The sequence below is a fragment of the Brachycentrus maculatus genome, unplaced genomic scaffold (genome assembly GCF_059751285.1).
Source record: "Brachycentrus maculatus isolate JH-2025_06_01 unplaced genomic scaffold, ASM5975128v1 h1tg000283l, whole genome shotgun sequence".
In the NCBI taxonomy this organism is placed as follows: Eukaryota; Metazoa; Arthropoda; class Insecta; order Trichoptera; family Brachycentridae; genus Brachycentrus; species Brachycentrus maculatus.
In genome coordinates, this window is record NW_028281034.1 from 202,544 (window position 1) to 219,322 (window position 16,779).

Sequence of the window (16,779 nt, forward strand, 5' to 3'; positions counted from 1 at the left end):
TCGTTTTAAATAATATATGTTTTATCACAAGTTAAGACACCCTGTAAAATAAATATATTTTATTATATTATTATTATCATACATATGGGGTGAATAATGTCTGATAGAATAAATAAAAATGATAAAACCTTTTTATGCCCCTGAATGTCTTGTTAAATTATTTTAAATTCACACAAGTCACATGGATCCAATATTTTTTTTACATGTAAGTTGCATTTATTATGTACAAGGTTTATAGATCAATTAGTAGATTTTTGTTTCTTCAAGCTTAGTTGTTTGTTCATTGTTTTATTTTAATCTGTGTTGGGAACAAGAAGGATAAAATAGTGTGGGCTCAGCATTTGCTCAAAGCTGAGAGAAAACTACGTAAAACTCTTCAGGAGATGCCGGATTGATGACTGTCGTTAACGGGCCTCTCGGTCCACTAGAAAAGGGTCCAGCATTTTGCGTCCTAGATTGTTTTACTGTACCAATTTCCTTCACTATTTTTATCATGTATGATGCCACGGATCTAAAAATGCCAGCTACTTACTGCTAATTGAATTGAATAAATAAACTCGTTAATAAATTGCAATATAATATTCTCCCCCATCCCTTATACATCCCTTATAAGCAAATACCTGAACCCCTGTGGCAAATGAACATATTGTTTTTATAAATGTCCGGCAATGTTTACATGTATAATAAATAATATGATTGTATTAATGATTAAAGAAAACACTTATTTTTTACCACTTGAGTTTTATTATAGACTACATGTTTCAGAAGTTAAACTTCCATCATTCAGGTCTGTATAATAACATACAGACATATAATAACATACAGTTATTATACAGACCTGAATGATGGAAGTTTAACATCTGAAACATGTAGTCTATAATAAAACTCAAGTGGTAAAAAACAAGTGTTGTCTTTAATCATTGTAACATATCTTACCACAAAGTTAATGCCGAAATAATAAATAAAATATGATTTTATTAATTAATAAATAAAACACAGTGTAAATTTGAAGTTTTATTAAAACAATATTTTTCAAATCAAGTAAAAAATATGTTTGAGTTTCATATTGATGAATTATTAACCAGTTAACTATTTAATACTGATATTAATATTTTCTACGATACATAAGATCTTTTGAAAAATCATTAAATATAATAAATCTTTTAAATCTAAATAAATTATCTTAAAAAAGTTAAAATCTATTTCAATGTATATTAATAAACTTATATCAAAATTAAAGCTAATAACTTAAAAATATAATGTACGTTTTACATAGATTTTCAAAGGGAGATATCACAAACATACTTGTTAAATATTAATTCTTATTTATAAAAACAATCACAGAATATTTATACTGTAATGAATGCATTAAAATAGTTTTAATTAGAAAAAGGCAAATGGTTCGTGTCAATAATTCAAAACCCTGGTTTATTTTAAAACCTTACTTTATACGCAAGTGTCTAGGGTTTTTTTTATTTCAATGGAATTTTTAATGGACATTTTACAAACATATCCGAGTACCTCTTTGTCAGACTAGATATTTTAGTGAAAAATGCTATTCAATTTATTTAAAATCTCGTAGCTATATCGTATGGCTTAAAGTTCTCAACTGGTTCTTCTTTACAAGATAACATCATGTTTTGAATCTCAATAAAGCTTTTAGATTTCGTTTCTGGGGTTATTTTAATCATCGTAAAGAATGTCAAAAATGTAAGAATGGAAAGACCCCAAAATACTGTTGTAATACCATAAGCGTCTTGGACTATTTGGAACATCTTTGTCATTACGAAGCCTTCGAGGGCTGTGATGACAGATATGAGACAAAAGGCAATTTCCTTGACGTTGGATGAAAAAAGTTCACCCAGCTGAGTATTCGGTACTGGGCTCAAACCAAACGCAAAGAATATTTGGAGAGCGTTCATCGCGACCACTGGAGTCCAGTTCACATTGGGAATATCAGCAAGCATTCCATTTTGATCTAGATAAATATAGGTTCCTACTGTTCCAGTAGACAGAGCACATCCAAGAGCAGAAGTCAACAATAGAGGCTTCCTTCCCCAACGGTCTACAAATAATACCGATAAGAATCCAGCAGTGTTTCCGATTACAGCCGATATCATTACAGCGACCGCCGCAGGAATGGGAATTTTAGCTATTTCATAGATTTGCTCTTGATAAAACATCACGACTATAGCTCCGCAGACGGTTTGTCCAATGAAGGATATGTTAACGATCGCCAAAGCCTTTGGATTTGGCTTTATAATAAGCTGCTTGAAGCTATCAACTAAGCTCAAATTTTCACCAACGCTTTTTCTGACAATGTTCATCTCCTCTTGAATAATATCATCATTTTTTTGCCTTCTCAACCATTTGATTGACTTTTCTGCATCTTTTTCCTTGTTGATTCTGACGAGAAAGTATGGCGAATCCGGCATAATTAACATGGTCACTAAAAGCAAAACTGGAAATATCGAGGATATTTCAGCCATTACTTGGATGCTAAGATAAGGTCCGAGAAAGGATATAAATAGGGCACCGATTCCCATGGAAAATGTGAAAAACGATAAAAGTGCACCTCTGTTCCTATTTTCTGCTATCTCTGCTACGTATATTGGTGTCGCGGTCTGGCCGAAGCCTACAGCAAACCCGGATAGAAATCTCGACAAATAAAGCCATATCGGTGCGTTTGCGAAGATTATTAAAACAAATCCCGCGAGATAAGGAAAGGCTGATATAATTGTCGTCTGCTTAGGACCGAGATATCTGGATAGGTAAGCGCCGAAAATAGGTCCAACTGCACATCCGATAGGTAGAAATGCAGCAATCCACGAAGCCTGGTCGTTATTTACTGAGAACGGACTGTTTTCGGACTGAAGAATCGCCAGTGAGGGAGAGGACCAGGCAAAGCAGATTCCGGCGATGAAAATACTTAGTGATGCTGTGAACAAAAGAGAAACCAGTATTAGGATATTTGTACCATAAATATTTTTACGAGTTTTTTTTAAGAGTCTAACATATTTTATACACAAAGAAAAAAACTTAATATCGAAAACATACTCGTATGAAAGGCAGATTTATTAAGTTTTCGTATAGCTGTATTAAAAAATAAACATTCTATAAATCTTAAAATAAAAGTAATATCCTATTTAACGAATTATTTTAGAATATTAAGGCACTGAAAAATTCAAAGTTAATGTATTCGTTAAATATTTTAGTTAAACGTAATATTGAAATACAAATACCAGTCTGATAATGTCGGTTACGACCAAACCCGGTTGCTGGTCAAAAAAAATTCAAGTGGAAAAAACTACATACGAGTAGTTGTTATTTTATTATATTCACATACTAGTTATAGTTGAAAATTTTTCAATTTTGTGTACTGTATTTGTCATTAACGGTAAATGGTACTGTTTACCACGTAATCTGTGTTCTAGTCAAAATGTTAAAAATAGTTTAATATCTACTGATTTCCTTTGTATTTTTTCTGTGTCAATATTAGAAAAAGTATAAGTGGTATTATTAATAAAAAATATTTTATGATATGAAAATGACACCTGCCATACATAACTTTTAATGACTACGTTTGCTAAAACCTTGTTTTTTTCGTAATATTAATAATCGTTTAACTTATTTCAAGAATGTGCCTAATAATACCTACTATACGAAGTCGTTTTTCGTTTACATACTTTAAGGAAACTAAACGCTAAAGGCATTTTTAAAGAGAGAAAACATGTTTTTTCAATAATATGCATATTTTACAACTTTTCAGGATTTAAGTACGTACTTTTAACTTAGATTATAAAATATTCATAAAAACGAGTTTGGTTTCAAATTTATTTATTCATTTATACAGATATTCGAATTGTAGTTTCCTTGTAGCACTAAGTGTTCGCATATAATTTAAGTACTTTTATCAACAATGTTAAAATATAAGTACAAAAGTCATCGTCTTAATTCTATTTACATTGTGATATCGTTCTTTGCTAAACTTAGTTAAACAAGATTAATATTTATATTACACATGAACAATTGTATATTAAATAATGGTACCATATTAAATAAGTACTGGGTGATCAGAAAATACGTTGTGATTTTTTTATTCAATTGTTAAAAGGACTAAAAAATCATTGAGCCGAAAATAACGTTTTGAAATTCATAAAAAATCCTAACCAGAGTAATCAGATGAGCAGTTGAAATTATTTTTTATTATAAGTACTTTTTATTTTTAATTTGATCATATATTTTTTTAACCTCTCAATATAGATGAAGAAGAATATGGAAGTCAGGACATTAACGGGGCTTACGACCGTCATGGGCTAGTTAAAGTGTTTAAAAATAATAAAAATCGAGGACTCGCACCTCACATGCAAATGAAAAAGTTTCTGTTCAATAAAAAACTTCTTTCATCTCACCAATAGATGCCTCTAGTTGAATTTGAGTGATTCAATCAATATGTTTCGAAATTGAACCATATAGAAGTAAGAATTTGAGAAGTGTGATATTCAATTGTGGGTAGAATTTGTGAATTTAACAAGTGTGTAAAGTGGTCACTTAAACCAGCCTATGACGGTCGTAAGCCCCGTATTTTTTGGTCGTAAGTCTGGACATTTGCCCAGACTTCCATATTCTTCTTCATCTATGTTGAAATGTCAAAAAATAATATGAATAATAACCCCTTTAACTGGAGATAATCCAGATTCGTGAACAATTATTTGGATACACTCAAAATGTTGATCAATTTTTTATGAAAAAATCTTTTTCACATCATATTTTACTCAGAAGTTTAAAGATGTTTAACAAACGAATATGTTACATTTTTTAAAATTTTAATAAAGACTTATTTTTACCTGATAATTATTTGAATAAATAAAAATATTTATTAATATTGAAAGCATTTACTTTGTCGTAAGGAATTTTTTTTAATGTTTATAATATTGGTGTATAACCACTCCCCGAGATTTTTATGTCTACCGGTTTCGAGACGTGGTTATATACAAATATTATTAACATTTTTGTAAAAAATAAATAAGTAATATATTTACTTTACATTTTTACAACTGTATAAACTGACAACGATTTCTGTCAAGCGTTTTATGAATTTCGATTCAATCAAATAAATTATCATTGTGATTAGGGAAGTAGATTTGAAATAAACGAAGTAGGAAGTGTAGATTGAAGGATAATATCGGTAATATCTTAAGGCCAAGGCAAATATTTGACATAAAAACGGTTATCTCTTGAGTGGGTCAAAATCTAGGACAAATCTACCTACACAATCAATAATTGTTATGAAATAAATGTACTTTGATGCTTCGATTGACAAAACGACCTTCTGGTATTTCTGATATTTGATTTATCTTTAAGATTTAATTCATTATTAGATACAAATTGAGCGCTAAATAATTTATTTATTTATATTACTACCTTTTGAGTGTTTTATATTTTTTTTTGTTAAACTCGTATTAATGTATACTCGTATATTTATAAATACATTTATGTTCATAGATTTTTGTGGAGACATACCCATTTTAGTTATTTGTCGGTAGAGTTCTTTTTATAATCCTTTTTTTAGTATTTTTTTTATATTTATACACTATAAAAACACCAACTTCACTATTTTTACAATACTAATTTATAATTGAATTTTTCCCTTGCTTACATTTTAGTTGCCCTCTTACCTACGCCAGTAACAAATAAAAAAAATAAAAACTATGCATTAAGTGTTCTATTTCAATATTTATTCACTTTTGGGACCATCAACCCTTCGTCGTGGGCGAAGCAGATATTATAGTGCTGTACTAGAGGATTTTTATACATTTTACTTGTTTGTTACATATATATATATATATATATATATATATATATATATATATATATATATATATATATATATATATATATATATATATATATATATATATATATATATATATATATATATATATGGCAAATTCTGTATCATTTTTCAATTTGTTCTCGTAATTTTTTTATTATGCAAAAAAAGGCGTTTTAGATATTACAAATCAGAGACCATAACACCGTATTATGTTTCCACATCGCAATCATTTTCATTATAATTTGATTGGTAATTACATATTCGTGATATTCATATCCAATTGCAGTGTATCATAGTTACTTTAAACATCGATGAAATTGAACTGATTTCATTAATCAATTCGACAGTCACTTTGTAATAATATGTAAATCCACTTTAAAATTGAATTTCGCTCGTTAAATATCACTATTTCTTAAATCGCGACACGTGTTTCGATGCATTCCGCAGCATTATCAAACACAGTTTTTAAGAATAGTGGTATTCGTCGAATAAAATTTACATGAAATTTAACTAAAAAAAATATTGTAGAAGATATGGATTGTTTAAATCCAGCTTTTTGAGTCACCAACCCCGTTGCGTTAGTAGCTTCATTTTTTAATTATATTTATTATATTATATACACATATAAATAAAATATCCACTTAACTGACAAACCATCATGTCGGTTTCTTTAACGGTAGGTAGAGGGAATAGAACGTCACACTTATCTGTCTGTACTAACAATCATTGCCTCTTCCACATTCATGTATCTCCTTATTTGTACCCGTCAATTATTTCAACTCCTGACTCACTATTTTTAAATGTTTGAAATTTTTGATCATGCCATATATATAAATAACTGTAAAAAAACTAATCATAAAAGAAAACTTTTTTTTCCCTTAAAAGTCTAATTTCTAGTAATTTTTGCTTGTCTGTGTAGCGGATAGGTGTCACTTTAAAACAAAAAATATTTTCGATTTTTTTCTGTTATCATTCCTTCCATGCGATCTAATATCGCCCGCGTCAAATAATATTGCTTTGATACACTTCACTGTAACTAATATGTCGATTCAGTCTTAACACTGCCGTTGAATTTTTAAGATGTACTTTGTTACGTGCCATTAAAACCTCAAACGTGAAATATTCACATGTTTTTTTAAGCAATTTTATCGTGAACATCTCATCTTATAACAGTCACCGCACGCCCCTGATATATGTAATTTGTTGGCATATTTCATGTCACGTAAGGTTTACGTGTCTTTTTTGTTATTTTAGTTATTAAATTATTGAATCTTTTGAAAAGAGGCAAAAACAAATTAAGATTCACCTAAAAGATGATGTTGAAAACGTTTTGAAAATGACAAATTAAAGTTATGCTTGTGTTTCGAATAAAAGTTACATTTAGAAATTTTTCACTTTGTTGAAATACGTATTAATTTTTAATATAAGTTTTTTGAGGTGAATACCACTTTTCTTCATACTTCTTAAAATCTATTGTTACGTGTATTCCTCAAAATTTTGAAAACCGCCATGATGCATCATGACACAAAAATGATGCGGAATATATCGAAGCACGTGTCGCAAAAGATTTTAAGAAACAGTGGTATTTACTAAGTTAAACTTATATTAAAAATGGATAGATATTATTACAATGTAATTTGTGAATAAATTAATGAAATTACATTTTCAGTTTGTTTGTTTTCAGTTCGTTGTTTATAATCTTCTGATGAGGTTGAAAAAACAATTCATAAAAAATTGAAATGCTTCAAATTAAAGTTACATTTCTCGGATTTTTAGTTTTTGAATTATCTGACGAGGTACAAAAACTAGTTTAGATACACCTAACGCAGCTGCTGTTGATGACGTTTTGAAACTGTCAAATTTAGTCATGCTTGTGTTTGAAATAAAATATACATTTTTATGGTAATTGCGTGTTACTTATTCAATAATTTTGTTTTGAAGCGAATTGGCAAATTTGCATAATATGTGTAAAATATACAGCCGTAAAATGATGTCAATATCATGACGAATTATCGCAAGAGTAATATTGCTTAGTATTTCAGAATTCTCAATAATTATTTATCATTGATATTCAAGAGAAATTATTATAATTGGATCATATCGAAAGGAAGAGACCTCTGCAGGTTATTACTGGCTTTTTATTTAGTAGCAATCATTTAGAAATTGACTTCTATATTCTTCTTCATCTATGTTGAGATGTAAATATATAAATAACCCATAAGTATTGAAACCAAGGTTTGTAAAGAAAGGTTTTAACGCATCTAAATTTATGTACAATTTTTTTGTTTTATTTTTGTATTATCGTTTCTTCCTATATCTTAATATATTTTCTCAATATGTTTGCTTTGTTTATCAAATTATGTGTAGTGGCGTATTTATATTATACACGAGTAATATATAAATTAGAATCTCACATGGCATATAGTTGGAATATGTGACAATATTTTTGATTGTGTGTATATTTAATTTGCTATGAATAAATAACACCTATACATACTTTGTTTTATGTAATAAAACAGCAAATATATATTTCTTCCATTTTTATTATGTATGCAAGTATAAAATAGAGAATCAATAAGCAAGTTACAAAAAAAAAAGACTAGAAAAACTTCTATAATTGTCTAAACAAATATGTGTCGGGTTGTGGTCCCGTCGTAAGTGTCGCAGACACTAGACTTGAGTCAAAGTTTCTCGGTATGAACCCACTCTACTACAATTTGATACCTATTTCTAACAATTGGTTGGGCTCACAGAAATAGTACGAAAATAAAGTTTTTTTTTAAATAATAAAAACACAAATATATATATAAGATTTAAAAAAAAAAACAATATTTCTTGAATTAATATTCCGATTGGCCGGAATCAAACTGAGTCTTGAGCGTTTATATATGATTAAAAAGTATGCCATTGCATTTGATTTTTCCGTTTTACTATTGTGATTGAATTATTATGAAAATTTCCTGGGAAATGTTTGCAACGTAATCGTTGTTCGAAAAAGTTAATTAAGAAAAATCAGTCATTTTCGATATTTATTACAGCTGTGTCATAAAAATACTTCTGTTTACAACACATGTACACACATTTTACGTTGATTCGAGTAATTTCTAATTACCATACTTAATTTGACATGTTCGTAAGTTGGGAAATTAATTCGCACGAATATTTTATTCGAGCAAATAAAAACCGTGTGTGTGACGAAACTAAATACAAATTGCTTAAATCTTTTATGGTATTGTCTGAAAGTGTTCAATGTCTCGAAGTGATACAACAAAAATTAAAAATTACAATAATTAAAATAGACATAAAAATAGCTGTTATAAAACTCAAATTTTGGTTTCAGTTTCGCGTGTGTATGAAATGTGAAAGTGAAACTATATTTTTACACTTAATATTCATAAGCATTAAAAAATAGTAAAATGCAATTATTTGCACGTGTAAATAAACCATGAGCAAAACAGGCTTTTTTCTTTCTTCTTCTTCTTCTTTACCTCATCATCTGCATCAAGTGGAGCATTGGTTATTCTATTGCGTTGACGCAGTGTTTATTAATTGTTAAATATATGAAGGCAGGTTGACCAGTCCTGCGCTTCAGATATCAGTCTTAGGTTATAAGAGTGAAAAGTCACTGAAATTTATTTTAACCCCTAAGAATCAATCTCAGGACTATGGAGGTGGTCGTTTTTTTCACGAAAGAAAGCAATGAGAAAGTGGAAAAATAAAACAGATCATTACAAAAAAAATGGGTATTTTTTTAAGCATAACGTAACGGGTTGCGTTTATATTTATTACAACACGTCAGGTACAGAATCACAAGTAAAATGATAATGATAATGTTATACTGATGACGGTGCATGGGATGAGTAAATGGTTTATCCCATGTTTTATGATTTTTCGAACTTTTAACCACAACACTTAACACCACCAATAATGTTTAAAGTGACTTCATTTATTTGCTAATACAATGAAGAAAATTTATTATTAACACTTTTCAATGTCAAAACTTATATTTTTTCTCTAGGAAATTTGAGAATGAGTTTTACAACTACGTTGATTAATCTAAATATTTAAAATAAATACATTTATACACATAAAACATCGGCAAAGAAAAGTTAAGTGTTATGTTTGGTCAGTTCTATACGGAGTTGAATCGTGGAAGATCAGCACTTTGAACCAGTAAGAAGCATTCAAAATATAGCTACATCATAGAATGCTGCTATGCAATCTATGGATCAATATGGTCAGCAACGTGAATGTGCTCTTAAGAGCAGGAGTACGAAGACAGTATCTGACAATATCAAAGTCAGGAAGGTATCCTATCTAAGACATGTGCTTAGAGAAGAGAAGTACCTACAAGCTATTGCATCTGATCGTTAATAGCAAAATATAAAGTGTGGGCAGAACGCAGGTCTCCTGGCTCCGGAATATACGAGATTGTATGGGGATCAGAACCATCGAGGCACTCTTTAGAGCTGCCATTTACAAGGATAATTACCCTCGTCAAGAGGACCTGTTACAACACGCACATGTCGCTCACTCTTTCAAGAACGCCATAAATTAAAAATCGTCAATATTCAGTTTTGCATGTTTTCGGAACGCCCTGAAAATGTTATATATCCCAGCAAAAAAGGCATATTTCTAACTTTATATTTACCCGCTACAGGGCAGAAAATGACATTTTTGCATTTTGCAGAAAAGGTATTGTTTAATTATTTTTTTAAATAAACTAAATATTTTTCAAATGGAGAAAAAACCTTCAGGTTTTACCTAAAAAGATCTGTTGCATAGTAAAAAGTTCAATAAGTGGCTTGATATTTATTTTCAATACATTATATTTTTAAACTTTAAAAACGTTCACCTGAAAAATCAAGTTTTTTTATTTATGACGTTCTTGAAAGACTTGAGCGATGTGTGTGTGTGTGTGTGTGTGTGTGTAAACATTTATATCTAAACATCTATATTTCTTTCAAAATCCAAGAAGGCACTTAAGGCTTATTTTGTAGTTAATGAGTTGAAAACTTTTTCTTTTATTATTTAGGAACCAATCATACCTAATCTAATCAAAACCAATATTACACATTCGTTTTTTATAAAACATTTTTGTTCATTTTGCCTGTGTTAATGCCTTCCCTTAATCGAAAATCGTAATCGGGATTGAACATCATGATTGGGCATCATAAAAGGTTTGACGTCAATACAAATGCGGTTGATCGATTTTACATTAAAAGGTAAGATCCCTTAAAAAAAGAAACTATGCCCAAAATATGGAAAATATTCAAATTTAAAAAAGTGGGTGTTAACATTTTTTAAAAAATTGCAAGTATCGTTAGAAGATACTCTATGTGTACGTTAAATATCCCCTTTAAAACGATATTCAATTCACGAACGTCTAAAAATTTACGAACGTGGAAAGAATACTGATGTTTATAATATAGTCATTATTTCCTCCTTAAAATCTCAACGGCTTCTTAAGGCCCAATTTACGATAAATCGCAATTTAATTTTCTTTTAATCCAGGTAGCATTTTACGGATTTGAATTTTTTGTATAAAATACCGTTTTCGTATTGAAAGAATAAGTTTTCTTCGAAATAAATGAATAGTTTTTAAAAGAAAAGAGTCATTGAAAGGTGAGGAATAAAAAAAACAGGTAAAAATATTTTTAAATTCTAAAAACGTCATATTGCAATATTTTTTTTTACTGTACACGGAAATACGCGGACCTCTCGCGCGGCCGGTCTCGTTCTGAATTTGAACGGCCGAAATCTTTCATCATTGAAAAATGTTCTGTAATGTAACGACTGTTTGAGAAAAACAAGGTGGACTTTTTTATATGAAGTGGATAAATATATTTAATAAACAAATAGTTTTTTATCTTCGTTTTTGAGAATGAGTGCAGAAAAATAGTAAAACAAACATATGTAGCGAATGCGGTTGGACATAGAAGCAGAGAAAGATCGAGGAAATCTTAGCATGATCAAGTTTTCCAAATACTCAAAAGTGGTCAGGAGTCGGAATAATCGTCAGATATGTAAAATGAGTTGCATGCATGTGGAAGAGGTGAAGTATTCTCTCTTGCCTACCACTGCAGTGAAGCGGCGCAATGGCTGATTAGTTAGTTGGTGTTATATTTTTGTATAAAGCAGAAAAAAACATATTCACGAAAAAAAAAATACACATAATTATTATAAAAGAGATGAGTGAAAGTTTGTCAGTTGTGTTGTGAGAAAATATAAGAAATATTTTTTTATCCGAACAAATAAATTGATTAATTGTTATGTCCAAACGATTGACTCGAAGATAGCAGCGAACCATGCATTAAATTGAGCGTTTTACTTTTCAAATGATCTGGTACTCGTTTATTTCGAATTCTTTGAATTTTAAATCCTTTCAATAACCTCAAACGTGACCTCACAGTTTGGGGATCTCGGCGAGATGTCTTTTTTGCAAACAAAGCATCAGACGTGTATTTATAACCCACATATATAAGACTATACGTTTTAATGCCTGAAACTTCCTTAGAATTTAAAATATCTCTCTTTCGCATCCATATTTCTTCTCTTGAAAAATATAATATAACTAAATAATATAATAAGCTAAATAAATAATAATCTAGGATTCGGACCTCACATACAAATAAAAGAGTTTCTGCTCAATAAAAAGCTTATTTTCATCTCACCAATAGATGTCTCTTGTGAAGTTTTAGTGGTTCAAAAACAATGTTTCAAAATTGGTTCATATTTATAGAACTTCCAAGAATTTGAGTAGTGTGGTTGTCAATAATGGGTGGAATTGGTGAATGTTACACGTATGTAAAGTTATCACTTAAATGTTAAGGTTTCAAAAATTCAAATGCACTGTCATTTAAAAAAATACACTTTTATCAAAGTGCATATATTTCAAATCAATAAATCATGTACAAAACAGTGGATTTCTTATAACTGCGGTACTGAAAGTTACAATAATGAAAGCGTTTATTTAAAAATCTTATTCCTTAAAAAAAATGCAAAAGCTCATAATATATATTTGTGTGGTTTAAAATTCAAATATTGAGTATGATTAAAAGGTATTTATGGAATTTTGGTAGTAATTTGATAGGTGAATGATGTCGTAAATTAAAACGAGGTACATAAAAAATATACTCTTTTTTTTAAATGGTCTCTTCGGATTCCAAATTTTAAATCACATATTCGATTAACGAATCGATTAACGATTACGATTTATAAAAGTCATATCAGAAAATAAAGATACATTTTTACTGGGTACTTTAGGGAAATCGTAAATATAAAGTAGACGTTTTATTTACATGTTTAAAGACACTAGATGAGATATTTAAAACGTTCTTAGAACAAATTTTCCGTATTGTCTATGTTTGAATTATAAAAAAAATTATAATGACACAAATAATTTTGTCAGATATAGAAAAATAACGTTATTTAATAGCTGCCGAAAGAAAATCTATAAAAATTAAAATTTAATTGTACGTTTGTTCAAAATCTCAAATCTCCTAAAGCTATTCACCGATTATTTTGAAATTTAAATGCGAGGTTAAATTTGAATACGTGCATGCCCGTGTTGTTATATGATGTGCCTGTGACAGGTGAAATATGTCATGACCTGTTATCTATGAATACAGTTCTTTTAACCAAAATGACAGCGCCACCCGTTGAGAGTAATAGCACTTCATTCAAACATAATTAAAATTGTTCATGTCAAAAGCAGTTTTATGGTGACTTAGTTAGTAAGCAAATCTTTTTGACTATAAAAGTTTTGTCATCCGAATTCATTTAATGATTTTCCTTATTTGACAATACGGAAATTAAAAAATGTAAATAAAGGAGTTTCATTTATAATATTTAAACAAGCCGAATGATTTCCGTTTATTTACTCGTTAAAAAAATGTTACTTACGTTTTATTTATGATGTCAAAGATTATATTTCCTAAAAGCAGTAATTAGACAATGGAACTTGTCCACTGAATCTTACCCCCACCTAGTTATAACTAAAAAATATGTAGTGAAATACCCTCTAATACATTCGTTCTATCATTCCTCTTCCTTCCTCTTATCCGTATAAAAGTTAAATAATCCTTCTTGATCTTCAATTAATCTGTATATTGTCATCGTATTCTACTTCTAAATCTAGGAATCATGACTCAATCACCTTGCCTTTATGCTTATGATCATGTTAATACAACGTAGTTCCGATGTGTGGCCTATGCACCATCGGGCTACGAATAGAGAACAATGAAATATTTAAATAAAATAATTTTACATGTAATTAAAAAAAAACTTCATTGAACCGTTTATTACTAATATACGACAAATAATTTCTGACAATGAAAAAAAAATCCTATATCTTATGATATATTGTAAAATTAGATATCATCTTTGATAAATATTTAATTGACTAAATATGTTACTTCAAGTATGGTACTTTTAATTAAAAAAAAACTAGGTTTGGTTTGACAATATTTCACTTTTTTTGTTAGTTTTGTTATCAATTTCCAGGAAGATCCTTTAGATTGCATGTCAAATTTGTACACAATACAGCTGCGAGAAACGTGTACTTGTATATTAATTCACAAAATTATACAAAGTCTGCGGAGATAAACACTTGATTCAATGAATTGATTCATTGGTGATTCATTCTTAGTATTGAACATGTAAGTCATTCACAGTATTCATCATGTAACTTATATGTTAATACCTCAGAGGTCAAACGTACTAATTACTTTTAGTTATTTATGCACTGAAGTAATTGAAATATTTATTTTATTTCATCGTACACATAATAACTGATTATAAATTACAATAATGTGCCTTTACTGAGTTTTCCAGTACCGAGGGCACATTTAAATTAAACACCGTTAAAACAGGGAGCATTAAAAAGTAGTGTTACCGTGTGACTTTGTCGATTATTAAACTATGATATTTCAAAAATTTATATAAAAAACGAGCACCATTCACAAATTACTTGTAAAAAAAACTCAACATGTCTGAAATGATAATTTTTTTCTGCGAAAAAGTAATAAATTAAAGTTTTTATTTGTATATTTTCCAAGGACTAAATGACATCAGCATCTCTGCGCTAAAACTGTTTAAATAATTTTAAAAATGAAATTAGTTATTGTGGAAAATTCATTCAGTAAAGAGCGCGCGTTTAATCATTTCTGTATTGATACGTTTTATACAACAAAAAAAAGTATTTAGTATGTTTGACCTCTAAAAAATTGATGTTAAAAAATATAATCAGTACAACTGATGCAAACTTGATGTTTGTTTAATGTATCTTATACGGTTTTCTATTTATATAAATTAACAAAAAAAATTAAGAATTAATTATCAAAGTCGACTCAATTTTTATGTAACCTATGTTTTGTTTGATAATATAGTAAAATGAATTTTCGTAGACAAATTCTAAATTCTTATGTACATATTAGGAGCAATAAAGATAAAAACGATACACACTTTAATGGACGTAAAGTTTTACGTATTTGATAAGTGTTAAGTATTTTAATTAACGTTTGAAACCGTTTCAAAACATTAAAAAAATTCTAAAGTTGAATCTTGATCCAACGTTTCTTAGTTGAAATAATTCAATAAAAATCCATTCTTGTATTTTATATATTTAAAAAAAATATTATTAGTTTTATACAAATGGATTAATATTACAATTCTATTTTATGCTTACTGAACTTTCGATTTAAAAATAAATGCTTTAAATCGTTGTATAAAAATTAGGACGACATTACATGTTTTTGACTATATATTTGTAATAATGAAAAAGAATTAAAAATGTTTCATATGGTTGAAAAATATTTTTATGTGGTTTTCTCAAATTGGGCGAGAAAACTGATTTAAATATTAAGGATATGCAGTTGATGACAATTTGGATTGAAATAAGTATCAAAATGCTCAAATTAGATTGATGTATTTGCTTTTGTGTATTTATAAAAATTGGGTTTAATTTAAATAAATGGGTGATAATGAGAGTTTACCATAAAAATAATATCAAAATTGACAATGGATTTTTTGTTTTATATTTATTTTTTATCAAATAAACTCATTTCAATCATAAAATATTATTTTGTTGTAATCTACTTGAAAATAAAAGAAAAACTCTCATTTATAAAATAAGGATCATTATCAAAATTTCGAGTACTTAAAATTGATAAGATATATAAAAAAGTATATTTGTATGAATTGAGTACCTGATAAAACAGCCAACCACTGTGGCCATTGTTTGTTTGTGTTTTCCTTTTCTTCGTCAATGAAAATATTCGTTTTTGAATCCATTTTATAAACGTATCACAGACAACACTCGAGAAGCAATTCAAGTATCAGTCACAGGAACTATGAATTTCGGATAACGGAAACAAAATTGTCACTTAATTCACGACCACCGACTAACGCTTAGTTCCTCCAAGTGATATTACAACCTTTTCCATTATGAATATTAATTTTCAACAAGGAAAACTTTTGAATTCGTGAGATACTCCAGCCGTGATAAATATTAGTATAAGTTGATACAGAAAATTGTCTTTTCTTTCAGCTTATCTCATTGTATCAATACCGGGCTTATTTGCGAGCTATAACGGGCATTACGGTTTTATAGCAGTCGATAGTCGAATGCAAGGATTTTATATCGGGCCCTGCTTATATCGCGACTCCGCAACGTTCAGCGTTAGCACGTGTGGCGGAGATAAAAATCAGGCCTAACTGAATATTTATCTCACAGATGGCGCTGAAAATTGCGGGAAGTAGGCATATTCATGAGTTCGACGAATGGTGAAGTTGTTTGTAAATAAATATTATGACTATTCACTTGATTTGACCAAGTTAATGGCCTCGCCAAAGGTAGCAATGACGTCAAATTGTTTACAATTAAGTGTATGTTGTGATATATATTGCATTTAAATGCGAATGGAAGTAAATAGAGTTATTGG

General features: G+C 29.1%; 1 protein-coding gene across 1 annotated transcript; it reads right to left on the reverse strand.

Moving 5' to 3' along the window:
- Positions 1-1,005: 1,005 nt before the first annotated feature.
- Positions 1,006-16,519, reverse strand: LOC148305169 (facilitated trehalose transporter Tret1-like). Its single transcript, XM_088267119.1, has 2 exons — positions 16,045-16,519; positions 1,006-2,938 (listed from the first exon to the last, which is right to left on the reverse strand). Exons 1-2 carry the CDS (start codon positions 16,127-16,129, stop codon positions 1,569-1,571), a joined length of 1,455 nt encoding a protein of 484 aa, XP_088123245.1. The 5' UTR covers positions 16,130-16,519; the 3' UTR covers positions 1,006-1,568.
- Between the last annotated feature and the right edge of the window lie 260 nt (positions 16,520-16,779).

What these genes read in the sequence shown, in the direction of transcription:
- LOC148305169 (XM_088267119.1), bottom strand. Translation starts at nt 16,129, where the DNA reads ATGGATTCAAAAACGAATATTTTCATTGACGAAGAAAAGGAAAACACA. An exon ending in GTGGTTGGCTGTTTTATCAG is followed by an intron (nt 2,939 to 16,044) that starts GTACTCAATTCA and finishes TTTTGTTCACAG; the next exon opens with CATCACTAAGTATTTTCATC.